This window comes from Ascidia mentula, chromosome 2 (genome assembly GCF_947561715.1).
Source record: "Ascidia mentula chromosome 2, kaAscMent1.1, whole genome shotgun sequence".
In the NCBI taxonomy this organism is placed as follows: Eukaryota; Metazoa; Chordata; class Ascidiacea; order Phlebobranchia; family Ascidiidae; genus Ascidia; species Ascidia mentula.
The window spans coordinates 16392730-16412600 of NC_138567.1; the positions used below are offsets into that span (position 1 = coordinate 16392730).

General features: G+C 38.6%; 3 protein-coding genes and 4 non-coding genes across 18 annotated transcripts in view; 2 read left to right on the forward strand and 5 right to left on the reverse strand.

Annotated features, from left to right (window-relative positions):
• The window catches only part of LOC145890428 (NACHT, LRR and PYD domains-containing protein 12-like), a 481386-nt gene that overhangs the window by 301118 nt on the left and 160397 nt on the right, over positions 1–19871 (reverse strand). The window lies entirely within an intron of this gene.
• On the forward strand, positions 273–5361 carry LOC145889530 (A disintegrin and metalloproteinase with thrombospondin motifs 20-like). Its single transcript, XM_082980500.1, has 12 exons — positions 273–1257; positions 1611–1760; positions 1868–2024; positions 2277–2404; positions 2463–2663; positions 2867–3010; positions 3211–3367; positions 3509–3612; positions 3935–4129; positions 4345–4494; positions 4605–4761; positions 5049–5361. The coding sequence occupies exons 1-12, from the start codon at positions 1182–1184 to the stop codon at positions 5203–5205; spliced, it is 1776 nt and encodes a 591-aa protein (XP_082836626.1). The 5' UTR covers positions 273–1181; the 3' UTR covers positions 5206–5361.
• On the forward strand, positions 11501–16312 carry LOC145888960 (dynein regulatory complex subunit 7-like). The gene is made up of 11 exons (XM_082979828.1): positions 11501–11506; positions 11550–11632; positions 12022–12137; positions 12633–12825; positions 12906–13062; positions 13338–13553; positions 14119–14205; positions 14617–14751; positions 15044–15238; positions 15555–15694; positions 16185–16312. The coding sequence occupies exons 1-11, from the start codon at positions 11501–11503 to the stop codon at positions 16264–16266; spliced, it is 1410 nt and encodes a 469-aa protein (XP_082835954.1). The 3' UTR covers positions 16267–16312.
• Trnai-aau (transfer RNA isoleucine (anticodon AAU)) lies at positions 15990–16063 on the reverse strand. Its single transcript has one exon. It is a non-coding gene; the product is annotated as a tRNA-Ile (tRNA).
• Positions 16820–16893, reverse strand: Trnai-aau (transfer RNA isoleucine (anticodon AAU)). Its single transcript has one exon. It is a non-coding gene; the product is annotated as a tRNA-Ile (tRNA).
• On the reverse strand, positions 18878–18951 carry Trnai-aau (transfer RNA isoleucine (anticodon AAU)). The gene has a single exon. It is a non-coding gene; the product is annotated as a tRNA-Ile (tRNA).
• Positions 19419–19492, reverse strand: Trnai-aau (transfer RNA isoleucine (anticodon AAU)). The gene has a single exon. It is a non-coding gene; the product is annotated as a tRNA-Ile (tRNA).

Genomic DNA, 19871 nt, shown 5'->3' on the forward strand with positions numbered 1-19871 from the left:
CGCTACAAATCAGGTCAGCCTAGCTCGTATGAAGCAAAAGGCATTCAAATAGATACACGAAATTGTGGAAGGCTATATGGTCGTTTCTATAATGCTAACTATGCCTGTGCGAAATTATACTCACTTGCTTTTAAACCTTTAAATCTTTAAATCATGCGTTTTGTATGTAGAGTAACAACAAAATTCGTTGACAAAAAACACTGGAGGGTCTGATCTTAGAGTCAAATGTCAGTCTATGCACATAGGTTTATTGGGAACATTCTCCAACAGAATATGTACATGGGAAATACACATTTGTAAAACGTCTGAAAGACTTTGAAGCAAAACAAAGACTTTTTGAGTTAATCTCGTCAGTAAACAGGAAATCAGTTATTCTTCTGGTGAGGCTAAAAATAAATAAATTAATTTTAAATGACATTCAAATCGCAAGCGGAAATTACTTGTATTTTGGGTGCGAAAAACGATATTTTTAAGTAAAATTTGTTTCGATATTTACATCAAATCATGAAAAATACCACCCGATTTAAAAAAAGACCACTCCTCATGAAAAAAAAGCTGACATAACTATTCAACAATACTCGGTTTCAACAAGTTATATAGGGGAAAATCTAAGTTATTCGTCGTTATGTTGTTTCTGATACATAAATTTCGCCTACAATTCGGCATCGTCAGTATCACTTATTTAAATTTAATTGAGTTACTCGCTTCCATGCATACTTAGAAACACTGTATTTTTCAATCCGCATTTCAGCGAAAATATAAAACTTTCACAACATTCCTAAAGTTGCATTAAATCTTACCGATCATTTTTCATCACGAATCCGTCACCGCCTAGAGCTATGTTCGTAAACCACAAATGCTTCTTGTGGACACACTGTAATGTACCTTATCTTCCGTGAAGTAAACCGGTTTGAATAACTTGAAAAAGGCTTTTGGAAGTAGCATATACATCATTTATGTGTTTTGCATTCAGACAAAAAGCGATGAGCTCTAGGATTGCGATTAGAAGAAAAAATGTACAATGCTGCAAATAGCGCTGTCATAGTAAAGACGTTCGTTGTGTGGTACAACTAATTGGTATGCAAGGCTCATGCGTGACTATGTTAATATGCTATAGGAGCTGAGGTCACAGCAGGAACCTGTTACGAGTTAGGTGTGTTCCTAATCACATCGAAGAAACCATGGTAAAACTACCCCTGATGCTTGTTGTGTGCTATGTGATCTTAGCTTTTACTGCCAAGATGGCCAAATCATCAGGCAAGTTTAGATATAATCGCAATTTCTAATACATTTGAAGAGTTTTAGTTTCACATCAAAAGTTATTCAATTTGCATTAGATGTATTTCTATGTCCGCTATTAAATGTATTCTGTTTCAAATTAGCCCGAGATGTTGCAGGTTGTGTCACAAACACAACAGTGTGCGTCAAAAGTTAGCAGTCGCGTGTAATAAATGTGATCAGAATCAAAATAAATATGTCTAAAATTGTTCTTTTTAATTGACAGATTTCTGGCAGTCTTATGAGCATGCTCCTCTCACTAAAAGTTCATATATTACTTGTAAAATATAAAACGATAATATTTTAAAACAAATTTTTCTTAACATAACCAGAACTGTCGGAATGGAGCAACTGGGGAGAGTGTACTGAAGCGTGTGATAGTGGAAGAAAGTACAGAAATCGCACTTGTCTTAATTCTGAAGATCAGAGCTCATGCACTGGACGATTAAGAGACTCGAACTCATGCAACAATTTTGCTTGCTGTGAGTATATCGGTATTTTCATATATCAAACTTTAAACTGCATTTCATGTGGTGGAGGTGATTTGTAAGGAAAACGAAGATAAAAGAATCTGTAATGCATTTTGTAGACAAAACTGGCAATTGGAATGAGTGGAGTTCCTGCTCTCGCACTTGCGGCACCGGAGAAAAGCGCCGATCCCGTCGGTGTATGGTCACCCTTCCTTCGACTCATCCCCAATACAATAAACTTCAGTTCATTATGGGTATTGCAGAAAACAATACATGGTACGCGACCAAGAAATACTCTTTACATACAAAGTTTAGGTTTATAGGACAGCAAACATTTAAACATTAGCAGCTTTTTTTTAATCTGCTACTCACTAAATATGTTGAAAATTATGTTTGTGATTTTATAACGGATGCTGTAGGCCATGTTTATCCAATTCAATTTACCCATATCTCAAAATGATTTAAGACGATAATCTAAATTTAACACAGGCCATTAGTTTATACATATAGTCTTGTAATATGACGTAGGTCTTGGTCTGCTATAAACGACCAAAGTATCTCTCTCCATTTCCGCAACGCCTTCAGGGGTGTGTGCCATGAACGTGTGCCGTACGGCCTACGACAAACCAGGAGTTGCAATCAGCAACCATGTCCACGTGAGTTTTTGTTTAGTTTAGGAACAAGAAAAGTTAAATTGTCACACATTGTTTTCAGCGAAACCCAACCACAGGTTCACGGAATGGTCCAATTACTCTGATTGTGATAAAGTGTGTGGTGGAGGATGGATGGAAAGAACCCGTCGTTGTTATGATGACAGAAATCGCTATGTCGCCATAAGTAATTGTAAGCCTGGCAGTCGTCGAACTGATGAAATGGTGGATGTGGAAAGGAAAGAATGCAACACAATACGTTGTAGTGGGTTTGATGTATTTTATGTACTGAACATTACTTTCATTATATCTTTGCCACCGTCCTATCAAGATTAAAAATACAACGTCAATGTCACAGCTCTTCAACATTGTATTTCCAAACATTACATTCCAACGGTTATGAGAAGTTATGAGAAACGTGAACTAAGTAAATTTATTTACCTATTTGACACCGGTTGCTTTGCTCAGGAACCTCAGACTGGGGTAATTGGGGCAAATGCACCCGACCGTGTGGATACGGAAGACGCTACAGATACAAGATCTGTCTCGATTCAAGGAACCAGACAAAATGTAACGTTGATTATAGATGGGACACATGTGGTCCGCCATGCTGTAAGTTTAACGCAATCGATATACAATTGTTTATTTTGTCATACGGAAAACATTGTTTTGCCCCATCAATTGAAGATAGGCCATATGTTGACTTTCAACGAACCAAGGATAGGATAGGCGAAAACAAACTAGGCACATACATCTTTTAACAAGTTTTTATGTAAAATTTGTTTTTATTTACACAAGTTATGTTGTTTTAGTCCAGTTGGGAGATTGGAGTGAGTGGAGTTCCTGCACTGGAAAATGTGGGGGAGGTTTTAAGACCAGAACCCGCAAATGTCAACCCAACTTACCTTCGACAAACCCCTATTACAAAGATCTGATCTCGGTCCTCTCGCAAGGCATTGGTTTTTGGGGGTTAGTGCTGATTACGCTTTGGAAAATTATATCTAGAATAACGGTTTAGTATCTGTGCTATTTAAAGACCGACTTTAATATTTCTTTGGAAACAATGCGCATGCGTTTTTACTGACAGTGCGTTGGCATTTTTATTTATAGCAGTGCTAACGACGTTACGAGGGACTTCAGCGGTCAACACTACATAACGTGTACTGAAGGTTATATGTCTGATTCTAAAGAGTGTAACAACCAACCATGTCCAGGTAAAGTGAGTTGTAGAATAGGAAAGGTTGCCATGTTTACCTTACGAGCATTCTCATATCCACATTCGTTTTTACTTGTTACTGGGCGCCCTCCATATGTTCCTATATGTACCATTTTCAAGCTGTTTTAGCCTCAGGCATCCTTGTTTTCAATATGCTGCGCCTCAAACAGGGTTAAATGCACACCACCATGGAATACGGTTTGATGTTATTTAGCTTTTGCGGTACTAATATCCATGATACCTTCCTAACCGGTTTGGTTTTGTGTTTATGACTTTTGCATAAACGTGCAAAGAAGGAGCAAGTGTTACTCTGCTTGCAGTTGCTGTAAATTACACATTTTCTGGATGGCACATGGAATGCAACCAAGCTTGCGGAAGAGGACGCCTTAAAAACACCGCACGTTGTCTTGCAAACGGGACATGGGTTGTACCATCATATAAGTGCGGACCAGCACCAAAACGAAATTGGTATTTTTCATTTAGGAGCGAACACGTGTGCAACAAGAGGCCCTGTGGTAAACACATTTCTTTTTCCATATTATATTGTGGTTTGTTTGCTAAATTAATACTATTTCAATGTTTTGTACGTTGTGTTAATGATTTGTAAAATCAGCAACATCTTCGTCGTGCGTAATGGCTTATAAGATAATTTGTATTGCGCCTTGAAGTTACAGTAGAATAGTACATTTATTAAAAGGACGAAGAAAATTACCAGAATTGTACCGCACAGTGTTTTCTGATCGGGGTAAATGGGGGAAATGCAACAGAGCTTGTGGACAAGGAATCCAATATTTAAATCGCACCTGTCTTGACTCCGAAGATCAGAGCAGATGTGGAACAATGCAACGAAAGCCAAGAGTATGCAAAGAACAGGAATGCTGTAAGTTGAAAACGTCCTCGATTTTACATGCTACATTCGTTGGTCATACATCTGTAATATTTGGCGGCACTTGGCGTGTTGAACCAATACCAAACCTAAGATATTTTCAGTCGAACTCAGCCAATGGAGTGATTGGAATGAGTGCTCAAGCAGGTGTGGAGGTGGAATAACTTCGAGATATCGTTCCTGTCGGCCCAAAATTACCCCAGGGCACCCGATTTACAAAAACCTTACCGAAATTTTGGAACTGGTGGACGAAAACCCAAGGTTAGCATTGTTAAAGTGTTTTGATATTTCAATCTAATTCGGTGTAAAATTGTTTTTTCTACCTTTGAAAACATCCTGTCGCATATTAAGTTCGAAGAGGCTTTTGTAGTTTACAAGCTATACAATCGCCCTAAACTTAAGAGTGACTGATTTTTATTATTTCTATGCAATCCCTCGTGCTGTTGGAAATGTAGGGATGCGGTTGATATCATTAAATTATGCGTATTGTTTTGTGTTGCTTAAATCGGTGGTGTTTTGTTTTATCTTTGATATGTTTTTGTATTCAGCAATTCTGCATCCATTTCCAATACACACAAGATATTAAAACGTCGAAAGGTTCCCATCTCCTACCACTATCAGTACCTCGTAGATTGCAATCATCCCTTTGAGGAAACGAAGGAATGCAACACAGAAAAGTGCATTAGAAAGCAGATTAAACCGTAACAAATAAGAGGAAATTTGGTTGCAGGTAGCATTTTTATTTTAGTCAATTGAGCTGGAGAGATTGGGTGAACTTGATACTTTAAACCTTTGATTTTTGTCATATTTAATATTTTGTGTTATTATGAAAAATGTTTGATGTAAAAATATACAACACAACTCTTTCAGATTCTTCGGGCGAATGAGTAGCCGGGGAATGCCAATCTTAAGGCAATAAATTAATTTTAAATGACATTCAAATCGCAAGCGGAAATTAATTGTATTTTGGGTGCGAAAAAAGATCCTTTCCGTCAAGGAAATAAGGATAAATAGTTTGCCCAATTTGATTTCGATAATTACGTGGAATCATGAAAAATACCGCCAGATTTAAAAAAAAGACTCTTCATGAAAAAAAAGCAAAAACTAACTGACCTAATTATTCAACCTTAAGTTGTATAAAGGAAAACCTAAGTTTATCGTCGTTATGTTGTTTCTGATATATACATGCATATAAATATATATATTTCGCCTACAATCTGGCATCGTCAGTATCACTTTAGCGCTTAACACATAACATAAAAATAGAATGTTATGTTGAATATATCAGTTCCAAAAAACGTATTCCAGAAAATCAGATTACAACCTGTTTAAATGAATTTGAAAATGTGTTGTGAGAGCAATTAAGGGATTTTTACCATCGTTCGACAAATTATAAATATTTTAATTAAGAACAACTGTTAGCTTTCTTCAACATACAAGCAATTTGTTTGTAAGACCAATACTATTGCAACAACGATTAACTTCACACGAAGATCTGAGCTATCATCTTTAGCAGTACTCCAAACACTATAAATGTCAACTAACCAGGAGTTTTTCTGCATATAAATGGACAAACAGCACCGCTGGTTTGACAGTTTATGAAGCCCAAAGTACCTTGGCAACCTAAAAATCACAGTAATGTTTGCAAAAAATATTGTTTGTTTATTGTATGTTAAATACGGCAAACCAGTCGTAATGTCCGTAATTGGCAAACGTTGATTTACAGTGAGAAAACAATTATTTCATGCCCAAAATCTATCACCGCCATAACGACACTTACGACAGGGTACTTGGCCGGGAATGGTCACAATTAAAGAAGCAAAAGGGCAATTTCGGCGCATATCAGGTTCAGTAGCGCCTTCTGGTCGCAGTTCCCCTTTCTTCTGCCTCCTCCTGTCCTGCAATTGGTGGAGGTTTGGTTGTGGTGCTTGTTGGAGGAACGAAGGTGGAGTAAAAGTTTCGGCCGTACCCCGGGACGCCACTGTTGCCGACCGTGGCCCCAACATGGGACGGGGGGGAGAATAATGGCTTTCTGTTCGACAATAAGAGGTTACTTAATATGGTCAAAATGTGGAAAGATTATTAAGTTTTGAAACAAACCAGCATTTTATGACGACTATGATGTGCGTAAAACACGGAATGATATAAACAGCTTTGTACACACTTCAATGCTCTAACATATTATAACCCTAACATTTTATAATTCAAATAAAATTTAATCAATATGCGGAACTCAACTACAGCAAATGACATGAATTCCCGTTTTAATATGCATTTTATCTGAATTTTCGTGGAGCTTTTTTGTGCAAAAACAACATTTTCATGACCTAACAGTGCTAAGAAAAAAGCAAAAACTGTGTTTAAAAAAACGTTGTTCACGCAGAGAGTTTATATTCATGGCGCCCCTGCTTTCAAAAGAGCGCTTGTGTGACTTACGAGTAGCATTTTCCGTCGGAGCCGAGCAGTGGGCGCAACAAGGGACATTCGCAACCCGACTAACATATTCCGTTGCAACCAGTCACGTGACTGTAGAGGTGGTTGGTCTTCTGATACTGGCTTGCGAATGGGTGGAAGTTTATGGGGCTGTAATAGGGAAAGGCGACTTGAACCCTATTACAGTGATGCGGACATGGCTTGCATGAGTAGTGGATCTGATTGAAGGGACAAGCTGCGAAAAATAGTATCACGATTATTTGTGTGGTGGTTTCAGGAAACCCTTGTTATGGGCACGTTCTGTGTAGTTAGTGCCACTGTAAGTTAATATCACATATGTTTGCATGGGCTTACTCTTCCCGGCAAAGCAAGTGTACGAACTAAATGATGTTATTTTCGGTAAAGCAATATAATGTTATTTTAGCAGCACATAATAAAGCTAGTCTAAGCTCGCTAAAGCTCGTGCGACTAAAGTTTTTAATAGTCTGCTTTCTCTGTGTCAAACCGCCCCCACAATCACGTGAACACGAACCCCATATACCCCAGTTCTGACATAACCAACAAAAAATTGTCAGAGAGCTGATGAAATTTTGTTGGTGTTTTAAATGAGAAACAGAAACAATCAATCTCTGCACAGTTTTTAAGTTTTTGGTTCTAAGATTAACATCTAAAGTATCGACAAAAACTTGCAATGACTTAAGATAGGTACGGGCTAACCAGATGTGGTTTAGTGCACTATGTAGCAAATGAAATGAAACTTACAGCAAGGCTGAATGTTACATCTCCTCATTTTTGAACGTTGAAAGTTGCACTTGGTCTGATCTTTAGATTCGACACAAGTGCGTGTTGTGTGTTGACTTCCACCTCCGCAAACTCTATCACATTCTCCCCAATCTCTCCACTCCGAGGTAACTGCGGGATTCGAGACAAATTTTACTGCGTTTTAGCAGTGTCCATATGGCGGGAAGTACTTGAAGAAAGGTGTGCCAACAAAATGAGTAAAAATGTAAAGGCGCCTCACTCATAAAAAGTGCCATGAAAAATGTTGGATCCTAACTTATTTTTTGTATTCGAGACATTTAAAAAATTGTTTTGTGAAGCTCAATTCGTTTATTCGTTAGTAAATTGCTTGAAACCTTGATGATAACAATAATACTTTACTGTGGTGGTTTAGTTGGCGACAAATATTTATATCCTGTACCACTGTAGACGAACAAGGGACAAATGCGAACAAACAGAGATTGAAAAGACGCACAAATTTCCAAAGCAGACTTACCACAGGCGCCAGTGTTGCAGGGCTTCTGTTGTATCTCCACCTTGTAACCGGTACCCTTCCAATAGCGCCTTATCAGGTCTAATGGAGACCTTCGACCATTAGACGACGGTCCACACCTATATGTGGGCACTTCCTGGCCACCGTTGGCAAGGCAACGTCGCGTGCGTTCCATCATACCACCGCCACAAACTTTATCGCACTCCGTGTAGTTGGACCATTCCGTATACGCGTACCGCACCGGACCGGACCTGAAAGTAAACACAGTAATTATTAAACAGTAACAGTAAGCCGAGAAGAATTAATAATTACAAGACAGTTGAAAAATTGTGGATGAAGCACCAAACGTATGTTGTAATCGCAACCATGTACGGCCAAGTTTAAGAAAGACTAACAGTAATTTGATCTGGATTTGGCACAATAATCTACGAACAATATATGCAAAACGATAGTGTTGTTCATCATATTCGTATGTACAACTGTCAGCACTTTTTGCAAAGAGGACTTCAACATTAAGATACCCTTTATAATAAGTTACATACTCCCACTGAAAATGCCAATCCCAACTGATACTCACACAAAACCTTTTCATAACACTCCGTGTCAAATTACTATTAGGTTCACATGGAAACGAAACGATCAAGGGCATTTCCGTAAGTAATTGAAAGGAGCTCACGTTCTTTCACAATTACCGCCAATGCACTTCTATTGCACACAATTATGCAACCACCAAGAAAAACTTACAAGGATGCACAGCAACATCAAAAATACCAATCCAAAGGGTGTGTAAAACATTATTTGTTCTGTTGGCGCTTTGGACGTCTAGGTGAGGTTATTACTAGGTTATTACATCAAAAATAACATCAACCTTACATGATGATGGTATAAGTATATATCCAAACGTGTCAAACATGAAGTCGCTCCTATAACAATTTGTATCTGAAATTGTTTCAGCTGAATATGTATATGTAGAATATCCGTGCATTTATTCGCTCGTCGTTTTCTACGCTTTCACGCCAACTTTGGCGATTAAATGGCAAAGTTTTGGCAAGTCAGTAATGCGATTTGACATTTTGTTAATGTAGTTCATAAAGGTGCTGAGCACGACTTGGAAATCGTGAAAGAAATCGTGGGTCGTTGACGAGCAATCAACGATGATTGGGGGACTTCCTGAGAATTTAGGACTTTTCTTTTTCGCGCCGAGCTCAGTTTTATCAAAACGGAACGGACAAAACAACAATGCAAGTTTCTTGTGCTTACTTTTTTTGTGCTTAAAATATATTTATAAGCAGTAAGGAATGAACTGACTGCTAAAAGTTTTTAACGCATTCGAAATTTCAAAACAATATTCATTTAAGTTTACAATGTCGAAGAAATAGAGTTCCTACCCTGCTATTAATCAACACAGAAACAATTCAGCCATGAAAGCCATTTTTTTAGATTTTCCTTGATCTAATTTGGACACGACTTGTAACGAATGTCAAAGTAAACCAATGTACGTGCACTGCGGGCGATGAAATGGGATTTTCTGCTCATATTGCGCTGTCTGGCGCATTCGGCGGTAAGCGAAGTTTCGTTCAAAAAGTTTTACGACAAACAATTCTGTCTCCTGTGTAACCGAAGTTAGCTTGTGCGGTTGTTGCGTTCGACTCCCCCATTGCTCGCGGGGTGATATGGCGTCGTTCGGGTCTTTTTACAACCCATCAACCTCACCAGTTCTGCAAATAATTTGCTTACGAAATTCCCCCTTTAATCGGAGTGAATTACCTCAGGTACCCCATATACCGTTAGCCACCTGTGAAACAAAATGTTCGCTGTTTCATATGCGGTTTGATGCCGCATATGAAGGCCACGCTCTGACATATTTTGTGAATAAATCCCAAGCGACTAGGATATACTGGTATCCTGTCCTGGTTAACGTAAGTGGACCAAGCACATCAATCTCAACGCGTTGCATCGGTCGCATTTCTTGTGATGGAACTAACGGGGCTCGGGTGGTAGTGGTTGGTTTCTTATTTCGTTGACAGTGTTCGCATTTACGGCAATAAGCCTCGGTCTCTTCTCTCCATTTTAGCCAGTAAAAACGCTGTGACAGTTTGCTCAGGGTTTTAGCCATTCCCAAGTGTCCCCCGCCGTGTACTTGGTCGTAGCACGCGGACAGCACTTCGCTGCGCATGGCAAAGGGTACCAACACTTTCTGAACATCGTTTAAACCTGGCACCGCACCAGGGTCAGTAATGAATAGCAGCCCACCGTGAGATGAGAGCCGCTCGAAAAGGCTCCATAAGTGTTTTGTCTCTGCCGACAGGCGTTTGACGTGGCGAAAAGACGGCCTTATACCCTGTTGCACCCATTTCACTACAGGACGCAAACTTAAGTCCCCATACTGCGCTTCTGCTACATGGGTGGACTCATACCCGTACTCCGCCTTTAAATCAAGTGCAAGTACCTCTTACAATGACTCATCCTCACGAACTGTGTAAGGGAATCCGTCATCTTCCTGTTGCCTCAGGCTGAGCGCGTCTGCGTTTGTGTGCTTCTTTCCGGGCCGGTGTTGAAGATCAAAATCGTAACTAGCCAGGTGTTCAACCCACCGAGCACATTGTCCATAGAGTTCCCTGGATCTCCACAGCTAGCGAAGGGATGAATGGTCTGTGCGCAACAGAAATTTCGATCCGAGCAAATAACTGCGATACAACTTAGTCGCAAATATGACGGCCAGCAATTCCTTGCGAGTTGTGGAATAATGCTTTTCAGCTTTGCTCAATGATCTACTGCCGTAAGCGATCACATGCTCCTTACCGTCAATTTCCTGACCGAGAACACAACCTACCGCTGTGTCCGAGGCATCGGTGTCCAACACGAAGGGTCGGCTGAAGTCGGGATACTGTAGGACTGGAGCTGTTGTCAGAAGCCTTTTCAGGCTGGCGAACGCCTGCTGGCAACTGTCCGTCCAGACAAAACGACGTCCCTTTTCAGTCAATTTGTGTAAGGGGGAGGCGATACGAGCGTAATCTTTAACAAATTTTCTGTAATACGATGTAAGACCCACAAATTGACGCACCTGTTTTGCAGATTTTGGTACTGGCCAATCTTTAACTGATCGTTCCTTATCGGAGTCGTATCGTATTCCATGTTTTGACACTACGTGGCCAAGGAATCGCACTTCATCTTTGAACAGGTCGCACTTCGTGGGCTTTAGTGTAAGTCCAGCCGACTCTAGGCGTGAAAGAACATCAAGACGCTGCATGTGTTCGTTGAAATTTCTACCATAAACAATCACATCGTCTAAGTATGCGAGTGTTCCTTGCTACTCTATACCCTGCAGCACAATACGCATTAGGTGTTGGAAGCTTTGAAACATCTTGATATGCCGGCAACTTGGACTCTGCCAATTGTTATCACTCAGAAGCAATTTGAAACAAGGTAAAATTTTGATGCATATGTTATGTACTAATTTTTTTAATGCAACTTTCATTTGTATGTACTGGTGTTCATTTATGTTCTCCTAGTGAAGCCATATTGTGCATGCATTTAGGCAAAAAAAAAATAATTCTCTATTTTATGCACAAAAGGTATATGTAGGGTGTAGGTTACTTCTTCATTGTGATTAGTTGGTTATTTGTAGGCCTTGGGCCCATAGTTCACATATCTTCCTCCTTTATTTCCTATATTTGTTTATAACAACAAAGAACAATTCTGACTGCATTCACTGTAATTTCAAGAAGCGAATATTGTTTGTTCAAACGAATTAAACCACATTTTTAAGCGGCGCACAAAATGTTAACAGTTTGAACAACTTTGTTGTTGTGCAGATGCCCGATGGGCAAGAAAACGATTTTGTACAAGAAAGCAAAGCTAGAGAAATATGCAAATTATCTTCTGAAGGATGGACTGGTGAAGCGTCTTAGTGTCTATGACAACAACGAGTGTAAGTTACTGATTATTTTTTAAAATGAAGGACTGCTTTGTATTTAAAACAATGAGAGCTGCAGACAGGTGTAGATACTGTTTCGACATGTAAGGTCTCATCAGTGTAGCTGGTGACCGTGGCAATATGCTAGCTGATATACTAGCAGGCACACATACTTCCACTTTGTAAAAAATAAACAATTACAAAAAATCACGTTTCCAATGATACTTTTAAAGATTTAGTGTCTTTGTAAATTTCTTGTCAGCTAAATCACAATAGTTTTGCTTGGCTATTCAGCTGACAAGGTCTTTGTAATTCAATAAAATTGTACTCATGAGACGTATCAGGTCGAAACAGTGGCCCTTTACTGCAGCTCACCCCAAAACACGTTTTCGTGTGATAAATTATTAGCAAATATTGACTGACAAACAACATTATGTACAGTGGTCGTATGTTCACCGAATACTTAAATACTGTAAAATGATTAGGATTTGTATAATGTTTATGTTTTAGTGACGGAGCTTCGATGTGTGAGAGAATGGTTTGAGAACAGAGAAGACAAACTGAAAACTCGAATCCACGAGGGAGGAATTATTACCGAAGACTTTGTTGAGGGAAGACCTCGCTCCTTAAAACAACATCTCTACAAAGCCAACTTTCCTGGACCAGAAGCTGATCGGACAATGCTCTTCTACGATAACGCAAGGTGACAGATTTACTGCAATCCAATCACTTTACAAATTCTCTTTTCTGTTATTTTTTAAATAAGTTTAATTTTGACGTCAGAGTGGATGGTCTCAGCAAACGCGTTGAGACGCCAACGGAAATGACCGAACATTTCGTCAATCGCGACGACTTTCTCTACTTCCGTCACGTGATTTTTGGCAAACGCCAGAAGAAAGTTGCGCCTGCTACGTCAGAGGGGACTCCCCGACCTATACTGGTAAAGTATTTGAAGACCCATTGTCTTAAACGTTTATGAGAGCTTGGTTTTACTTAAAATACGTACGCCGAAGACTTTTTGGGGGTGTTCAAGGCATTTCTATCATATGTTTTGCCACGCTTGTATAACAAGTAGGGCAGCTCCTAAAAATTGTGGGGCCCGATTAGAAAAACAAGTGCGGGCCTGAATTTTAACTAAAAAGATGCCACTGTTGGAACAGGATTTCTTCATGTAAATTGCCTAACTTTTTTTGTTATTTTTTCAATTTTCCACAGAAAATAACAGAGAAATTTTATCGCAATCCGGAGAAAAAGGCGAACGAGGATGTTTCGGAACAACTGTTTGTTTTATCTGAGGACAAGATACAGATAACTTACCACAGGGAGGAGGGTAACGTCACCGCTTCGACACGTGACTTCTTCAAACCCCCCAATGCAGAGGAAAAGGGGGGGAATCTGCAGTGGTCACCAGATATGTCGATCACCTTTCAGGTAGTTGGTTTACTTGCACGGAAATTTCCTATTATAAATTTGCCGAAATACAACTATTTTTCGAAAGATTCAAAAGATGGAGCTTTCTAAAAAGGAATCAAAACGTTTCAACCACATATCATGACCGTCGTTCATTATTTACATTTGTGTTATTAGCAATTTGCGATGTTCGTATATTTCTAACATAGAGTTTGTTGTTCAAAATAATAGCATGACTATAGTAACATTGATTTTAAATTACGCATTTATTTGTTGGCAAGATTCAGAGAACAATATTTTGCTTCACTGGGCTACGTAACGTTCTTTGCTTGGGGTTGTTCTTTAACTTTTGTATTAAGAAGCACTTTGCTATGACATAATCAACCTTGACGATCACTACAAAAGCAGTGTACGTTGCTTTAACAGCATAATGACAAGCTTTTTCACAATAAGTGACACTCTAGGTCTTGGCAAATTTGTCTCGTGGTTTTAAAATTTAGTATTTTAAGTTTTAACAGCTTTTCAAACAACTAGGTATTTATTTTCTAGTATTTTTCAAAAATAATTTGACATTTATTAATTTCAGGTCAATCCACGAGATGCCAATATTAAAAATCTCGCAGTTTATGAGAATCTGGTTGATTTGATTCAAATCGAACAAAAAAGTATCCAGGTAATAACTGAAGTTTTTGCAATTAAAATTTTCTTTCAAGCCATCTTCACCAGCTTCATTTTTTAACTAAACATTAAGAAAATCGTATCAAGCATTTATGCTGCCGTACATATAAGGATTATGTAAATTTTATGCTTCGCACATTCCGATGCAGCTTTGTTAATTTGACCATTTTCATCGTTGAAATTAAAGAACCTTAGTTCAGACTTACGCATATGTAGATGTACTGGGCAGTTCAAATCCATTTTAAACCTTCATAAGTGTAGTGAGTGCACTGCATATAAACGCCAGCCAAACTTTTGTAAAACAAAGATTTTTGCATCAGCACAGAAATATCACCATGTGAAATTACGTAAAAGAATCGTGGGTTCATTTTAATTCACTTCACAACTCAACGATATTTTTTCTCAGGTTGTGAGATCGTCTGAGGAGGAAATTCGTGAGATTTTGATGGATCGCCAGAAAGAGGAACTCGCATCCGAACTCTCAATATCAGTTTACGACACAGAGCGAAACGAAAAAGCCAAGAAACACAGGAAGGAGCTGGTAAATAAAAAGTTCATATTTTTGTTATTCAAACTGTGCGGAAACCATGAGGTTGGTTTGATGCCGAAAGGGTTTCGACGACATGCCTCAATATAAAAACTTACCCTTACATATTTACAAATGTTTTCCAAATCAAATCACTTCTTTTTGCACTCAAAGTTATTGCGCACATGTACAATAAACGTGCATAATATTGCATGGGCACCCATAAAACCATCAGGCTGATTGAGTCAGGTGCCTATGTCTTCGAAACCACTTTTATTTGAGACGTTTTCAAATTCTTTTTTATCAGGAGCGGCTTGCCCTTGAGGAAAAACTACGGAGACAGGAAATGGAGATGGATTATTTGGCTCCGTTCCTCGCCCAGATCGGGAATCCCGATAAAATCAACAAAACACAGGCGTTTAAACTGAAGGAAGATTGTTTGGCGGATTTGAAGCAGAGACTCATCGATAAAGCAAATCTCATACAGCGTAGATTTGAACAGGTAACATATTGGGAAACTAAAAGCGGAAAAAAAACGACCGCATTCGTTGCGATATATACATTACAAATGCATACAAACACATAAATTGTGCATGGAATCGGGTGTTTTGGAGATTTTTGCCCGTCTTGGTCGAAAATCTTCGTTTCTTACTTCAATCCCTGAAATTTGTGACGTAATAACTTAATTACAAAAACATGCCAGCCATAATCATCAGTTAGGTATATTTGCAAACATTCGTGATCGAGAACAATCCAACCAAGCAAAACTATAACACTATAGAAAAAAAAATATCGTTTCAAACGTCGACTTCTTTCAGGAAACTTCTGAACTCCACAAGAAACAACAAGATTATCAACAGAAACAGGTGGCGATGACCAAAGAAGATGAAGAACAATATTTTAACTACTGCTCCGAGGCTATGTTCCGAATCCATATTCTAGAACTTCGACTGAACAGGTGAGTCCAGTATTATTACTTAAGACAGTGATTGATAACCCCTAATAAAAAGCAGATCTGATTGACCACAAGCAACAAAGTATTTAGCAGACGTTTCGAACGCTGTTTTTCAATAACGTTTTGTGGCAGCATAATTATTGAGTTTTTTTGGGGGAATTCTTGATAATCTTTCATGGTAGTTTATAAAGTTTTATCTGTGTCGCCTTATTTGGAATCGTGAGTTGAAAAAAACTATTTGTTGTATTACGTTGTAGGGAAAATATAGTAAGCGTATAAAATGGTCAAAAATCGTAATTGGCCAGTACGGGGCTCGAACCCGCGACATTCGCGTTATTAGCACGACGCTCTAACCAACTGAGCTAACCGGCCGGACGCACGTCTTCACCAAACACGTAATGTTGTTTGAGTTTATGTATGTAACGCCTTGATTTTTTCCTGATTCTTGATAACTACTTAATAATGTGTAATGTGAACAAATGTTTTTTTGCAGACATAAGCAGATGGCGCCGCACAAATACATGCAATTGGAACAAAAACTGAGACAAGATCCAAGGCTATCGCTTTATTTCTAATTCCATTATTGTTTTTTAAAGCGAAATGTTTTTGTAGACTGTTCACTGTTGTAATGAATAAACCTCTTTATGATGGACGTGCTGAAATGTTCAGAGATGTTTTTGTGTTGCAATTTAAAAACAACTCGACTGCGATTGTTCTTTAGTCATATAATTCACCGCCGTGCGTGATCAAGTTCAAGATATTGCTACAAGACTGAACATTATTGTTCAAATATGTTTTTAATTTAAGCAACGACTGTTTATGACATAGTTATCTCTCTTCTATGTAAACATATCTTTGTAAACAATATATGACATGACCGGATATAACTGCACGAAAGCATAAAAATGTGTATATTGTGTTATGTTTGGTCTTCAACACAAAACTAGGCAGTGGAACACCATAGTTGTCACATAAAACCGAATCGCCAATCAGGCAAAAAAATATCCCAACGTTATTGTGGCAGTGTTTTATCAGCAACTACATATTGGTCTTTATCTCGTTGCAGCGAAAAGCACACATATGGAAAAAAAGAGTAAAAGTGATAAAATGTTCATACCTAATAAAAGCTGGCCAGTACGGGGCTCGAACCCGCGACATTCGCGTTATTAGCACGACGCTCTAACCAACTGAGCTAACCGGGCGGACAACCGTCATCACCAAACACGTGAAAACCTTGTACGAGTAACTGCTGGGCAGCACACGGCTTGATAAAATTTTTTACCTCTGTTTGAGTGCCTTTGTTGTCACCTTTGTGTTCAAGCATTTTTTTTTACATATATTGCCTTTCAACAAAAGGAGAATTCTTACTCTGCAAACAATTAAGCCGGTAGCGGCGCACAACTGGAACAGAAACTGAAATAAAGGCAGAAATTTGGAATCACATATTATGAAGGTGCCATCGCATGCTGCTCGTCACAAAGCTGAATAATATAATAAAATATGGAAACTGAAAATAGACTTTGACCACCAGGTATCATCATGAATTATGAATCTGACGCTCTTCTGGTGGAGAACAACAAATATACACCTTTTGTTTAAAAAAGATTGTATTTTCTGACGTTTCGCCTGTACGTACGACTAGGCTTCTTCAGAGAATAAAACAAACACAGTAGCGAAGCGAACCCACAGGGCAAAGAAATTGAGCGACGAAAAACAAAAGGGCGTAACAGCTAAAACACAGCGGGACATAATTCAATGGACAACATCGATCATGGGTCAAACGGCCAAACATGGAAAACAAAAGTCACGAATTGTTTTGCATCTATGATTGAACCGTAGGTGACTGTACTCCTTTTCAATCGTGCAAATTTCTTTAATGAACCTTCGAGCCGCTAAGAGCGTCGATTTACTGTTTTCTCTTCTGATAATAGTATTATCAGAAGAGAAAACAGTATATATTTAAAATTGACAAAATATATTTAAAAGATCATAATGTTTTCATAAAACGTAGCAACACAGAGGGTTAAAGGTTTTATTTCTCTGTCGTCCTTATTTTCGGTTACACCTCGATGGAAACCCTGTTTATTGGTCAGTTTGTTGAATATTCGCTCATTTGCACGATTTCACACCAACGTTTCGAAAACAAAAAAATTTAACCAGGTTCAAAATGCCAGCAATTCATGGAAATAAGGTTGGTATGGTTTTTGAAACGTTTTGAGGAGATTTTTGCCCGACTTGGTCAAAAAACTTCGTTTCTTACTTCAACGCCTAAAAGTCCTGACGTAATAACCTACTTACAAAAGCATGGCAGCTATGATGATCAGTTAGATATATTTGCAAACAAAATTTTTTCGAGAACAATCAAAGCAAGCAAAACTAACACGCGATGCAGTCAGTGGAAAAAAAATATCGTTTCAAACGTCGACTTCTTTCAGGAAACTTCTGAACTCCATAAGAAACAACAAGATTATCAAGAGAAACAGGTGGCGATGACCAAAGAAGACGAAGAACAATATTTTAACTACTGCTCCGAGGCTATGTTCCGAATCCATATTCTAGAACTTCGACTGAACAGGTGAGTTCAGTATTATTACGAAAGACAGTGATTGATAACCGCTAACAAAAAGCAGATCCGATTGACCACAAGCAACAAAGTATTTAGCAGACGTTTCGAACTCTGCTGTTTATAATGGTCTCTTTATAATGGTCGTGCTAAAATGTTCAGAGATGTTTTTGTGTTGCAACTTAAAAACAACTCGACTGCGATTGTTCTTTAGTCATATAATTCACCGCCGTGCGTGATCAAGTTCAAGATATTGCTACAAGACTGAACATTATTGTTCAAATATGTTTTTTAATTTAAGCAACGACTGTTTATGACGTACTTAACTCTCTTCTATGTAAACATATCTTTGTAAACAAGATATGACATGACCGGATATAACTGCACGAAAGCATAAAAATGTGTATATTGTGTTATGTTTGGTCTTCAACACAGAACTAGGCAGTGGAACACCATAGTTGTCACATAAAACCGAATCGCCAATCAGGCACGAAAAATATCCCAACGTTGTTGTGACAGCGTTTTATGAGCAAATACATATTAGTCTTTATCTCGTTGCAACGAAAAGCACACATATGGGAAAACAGAGTAAAATTAATAAAATGTTCATACCTAATAAAAACTGGCCAGTACGGGGCTCGAACCCGCGACATTCGCGTTATTAGCACGACGCTCTAACCAACTGAGCTAACCGGCCGGACAACCGTCTTCACCAAACACGTGAAAACCTTATACGAGTCGTGGGTTCATTTTAACTCTCTGCACAACTTAACGATATTTTTCTTAGGTTGTGAGATCGTCTGAGGAGGAAATTCGTGAGATTCTGATGGATCGCCAGAAAGAGGAACTCGCATCCGAACTCTCAATATCAGTTTACGACACAGAGCGAAACGAAAAAGCCAAGAAACACAGGAAGGAGCTGGTAAATAAAAAGTTCATATTTTTGTTATTCAAACTGTGCGGAAACCATGAGGTTGGTTTGATGCCGAAAGGGTTTCGACGACATGCCTCAATATAAAAACTTACCCTTACATATTTACAAATGTTTTCCAAATCAAATCACTTGTATTTTGCACTCAAAGTTATTACGCACATGTACAATAAACGTGCACACATATGGGAAAACAGAGTAAAATTAATAAAATGTTCATACCTAATAAAAACTGGCCAGTACGGGGCTCGAACCCGCGACATTCGCGTTATTAGCACGACGCTCTAACCAACTGAGCTAACCGGCCGGACAACCGTCTTCACCAAACACGTGAAAACCTTATACGAGTAACTGCTGGGCAGCACACGGCTTGATAACATTTTTTACCTCTGTTTGTGTGCCCTTGTTGTCACCTTTGTGTTCAAGCAATTTTTTTTACATATATTGCCTTTCAACAAAAGGATAATTCTTACTCTACAAACATATAAGCCGGTAGCGGCGCACAACTGGAACAGAAACTGAAATAAAGGCAGAAATTTGGAATCCCTTATTATACATGTGCCATCGCATGCTGCTCGTCACAAGGTAAAATAATATAATAAAATATATTCAAAAGATCATCAAGTTGAAATAAAATGCAGCAACATTGAGGGTAAAACATATTATTTCTCCGTCGTCCTTATTTT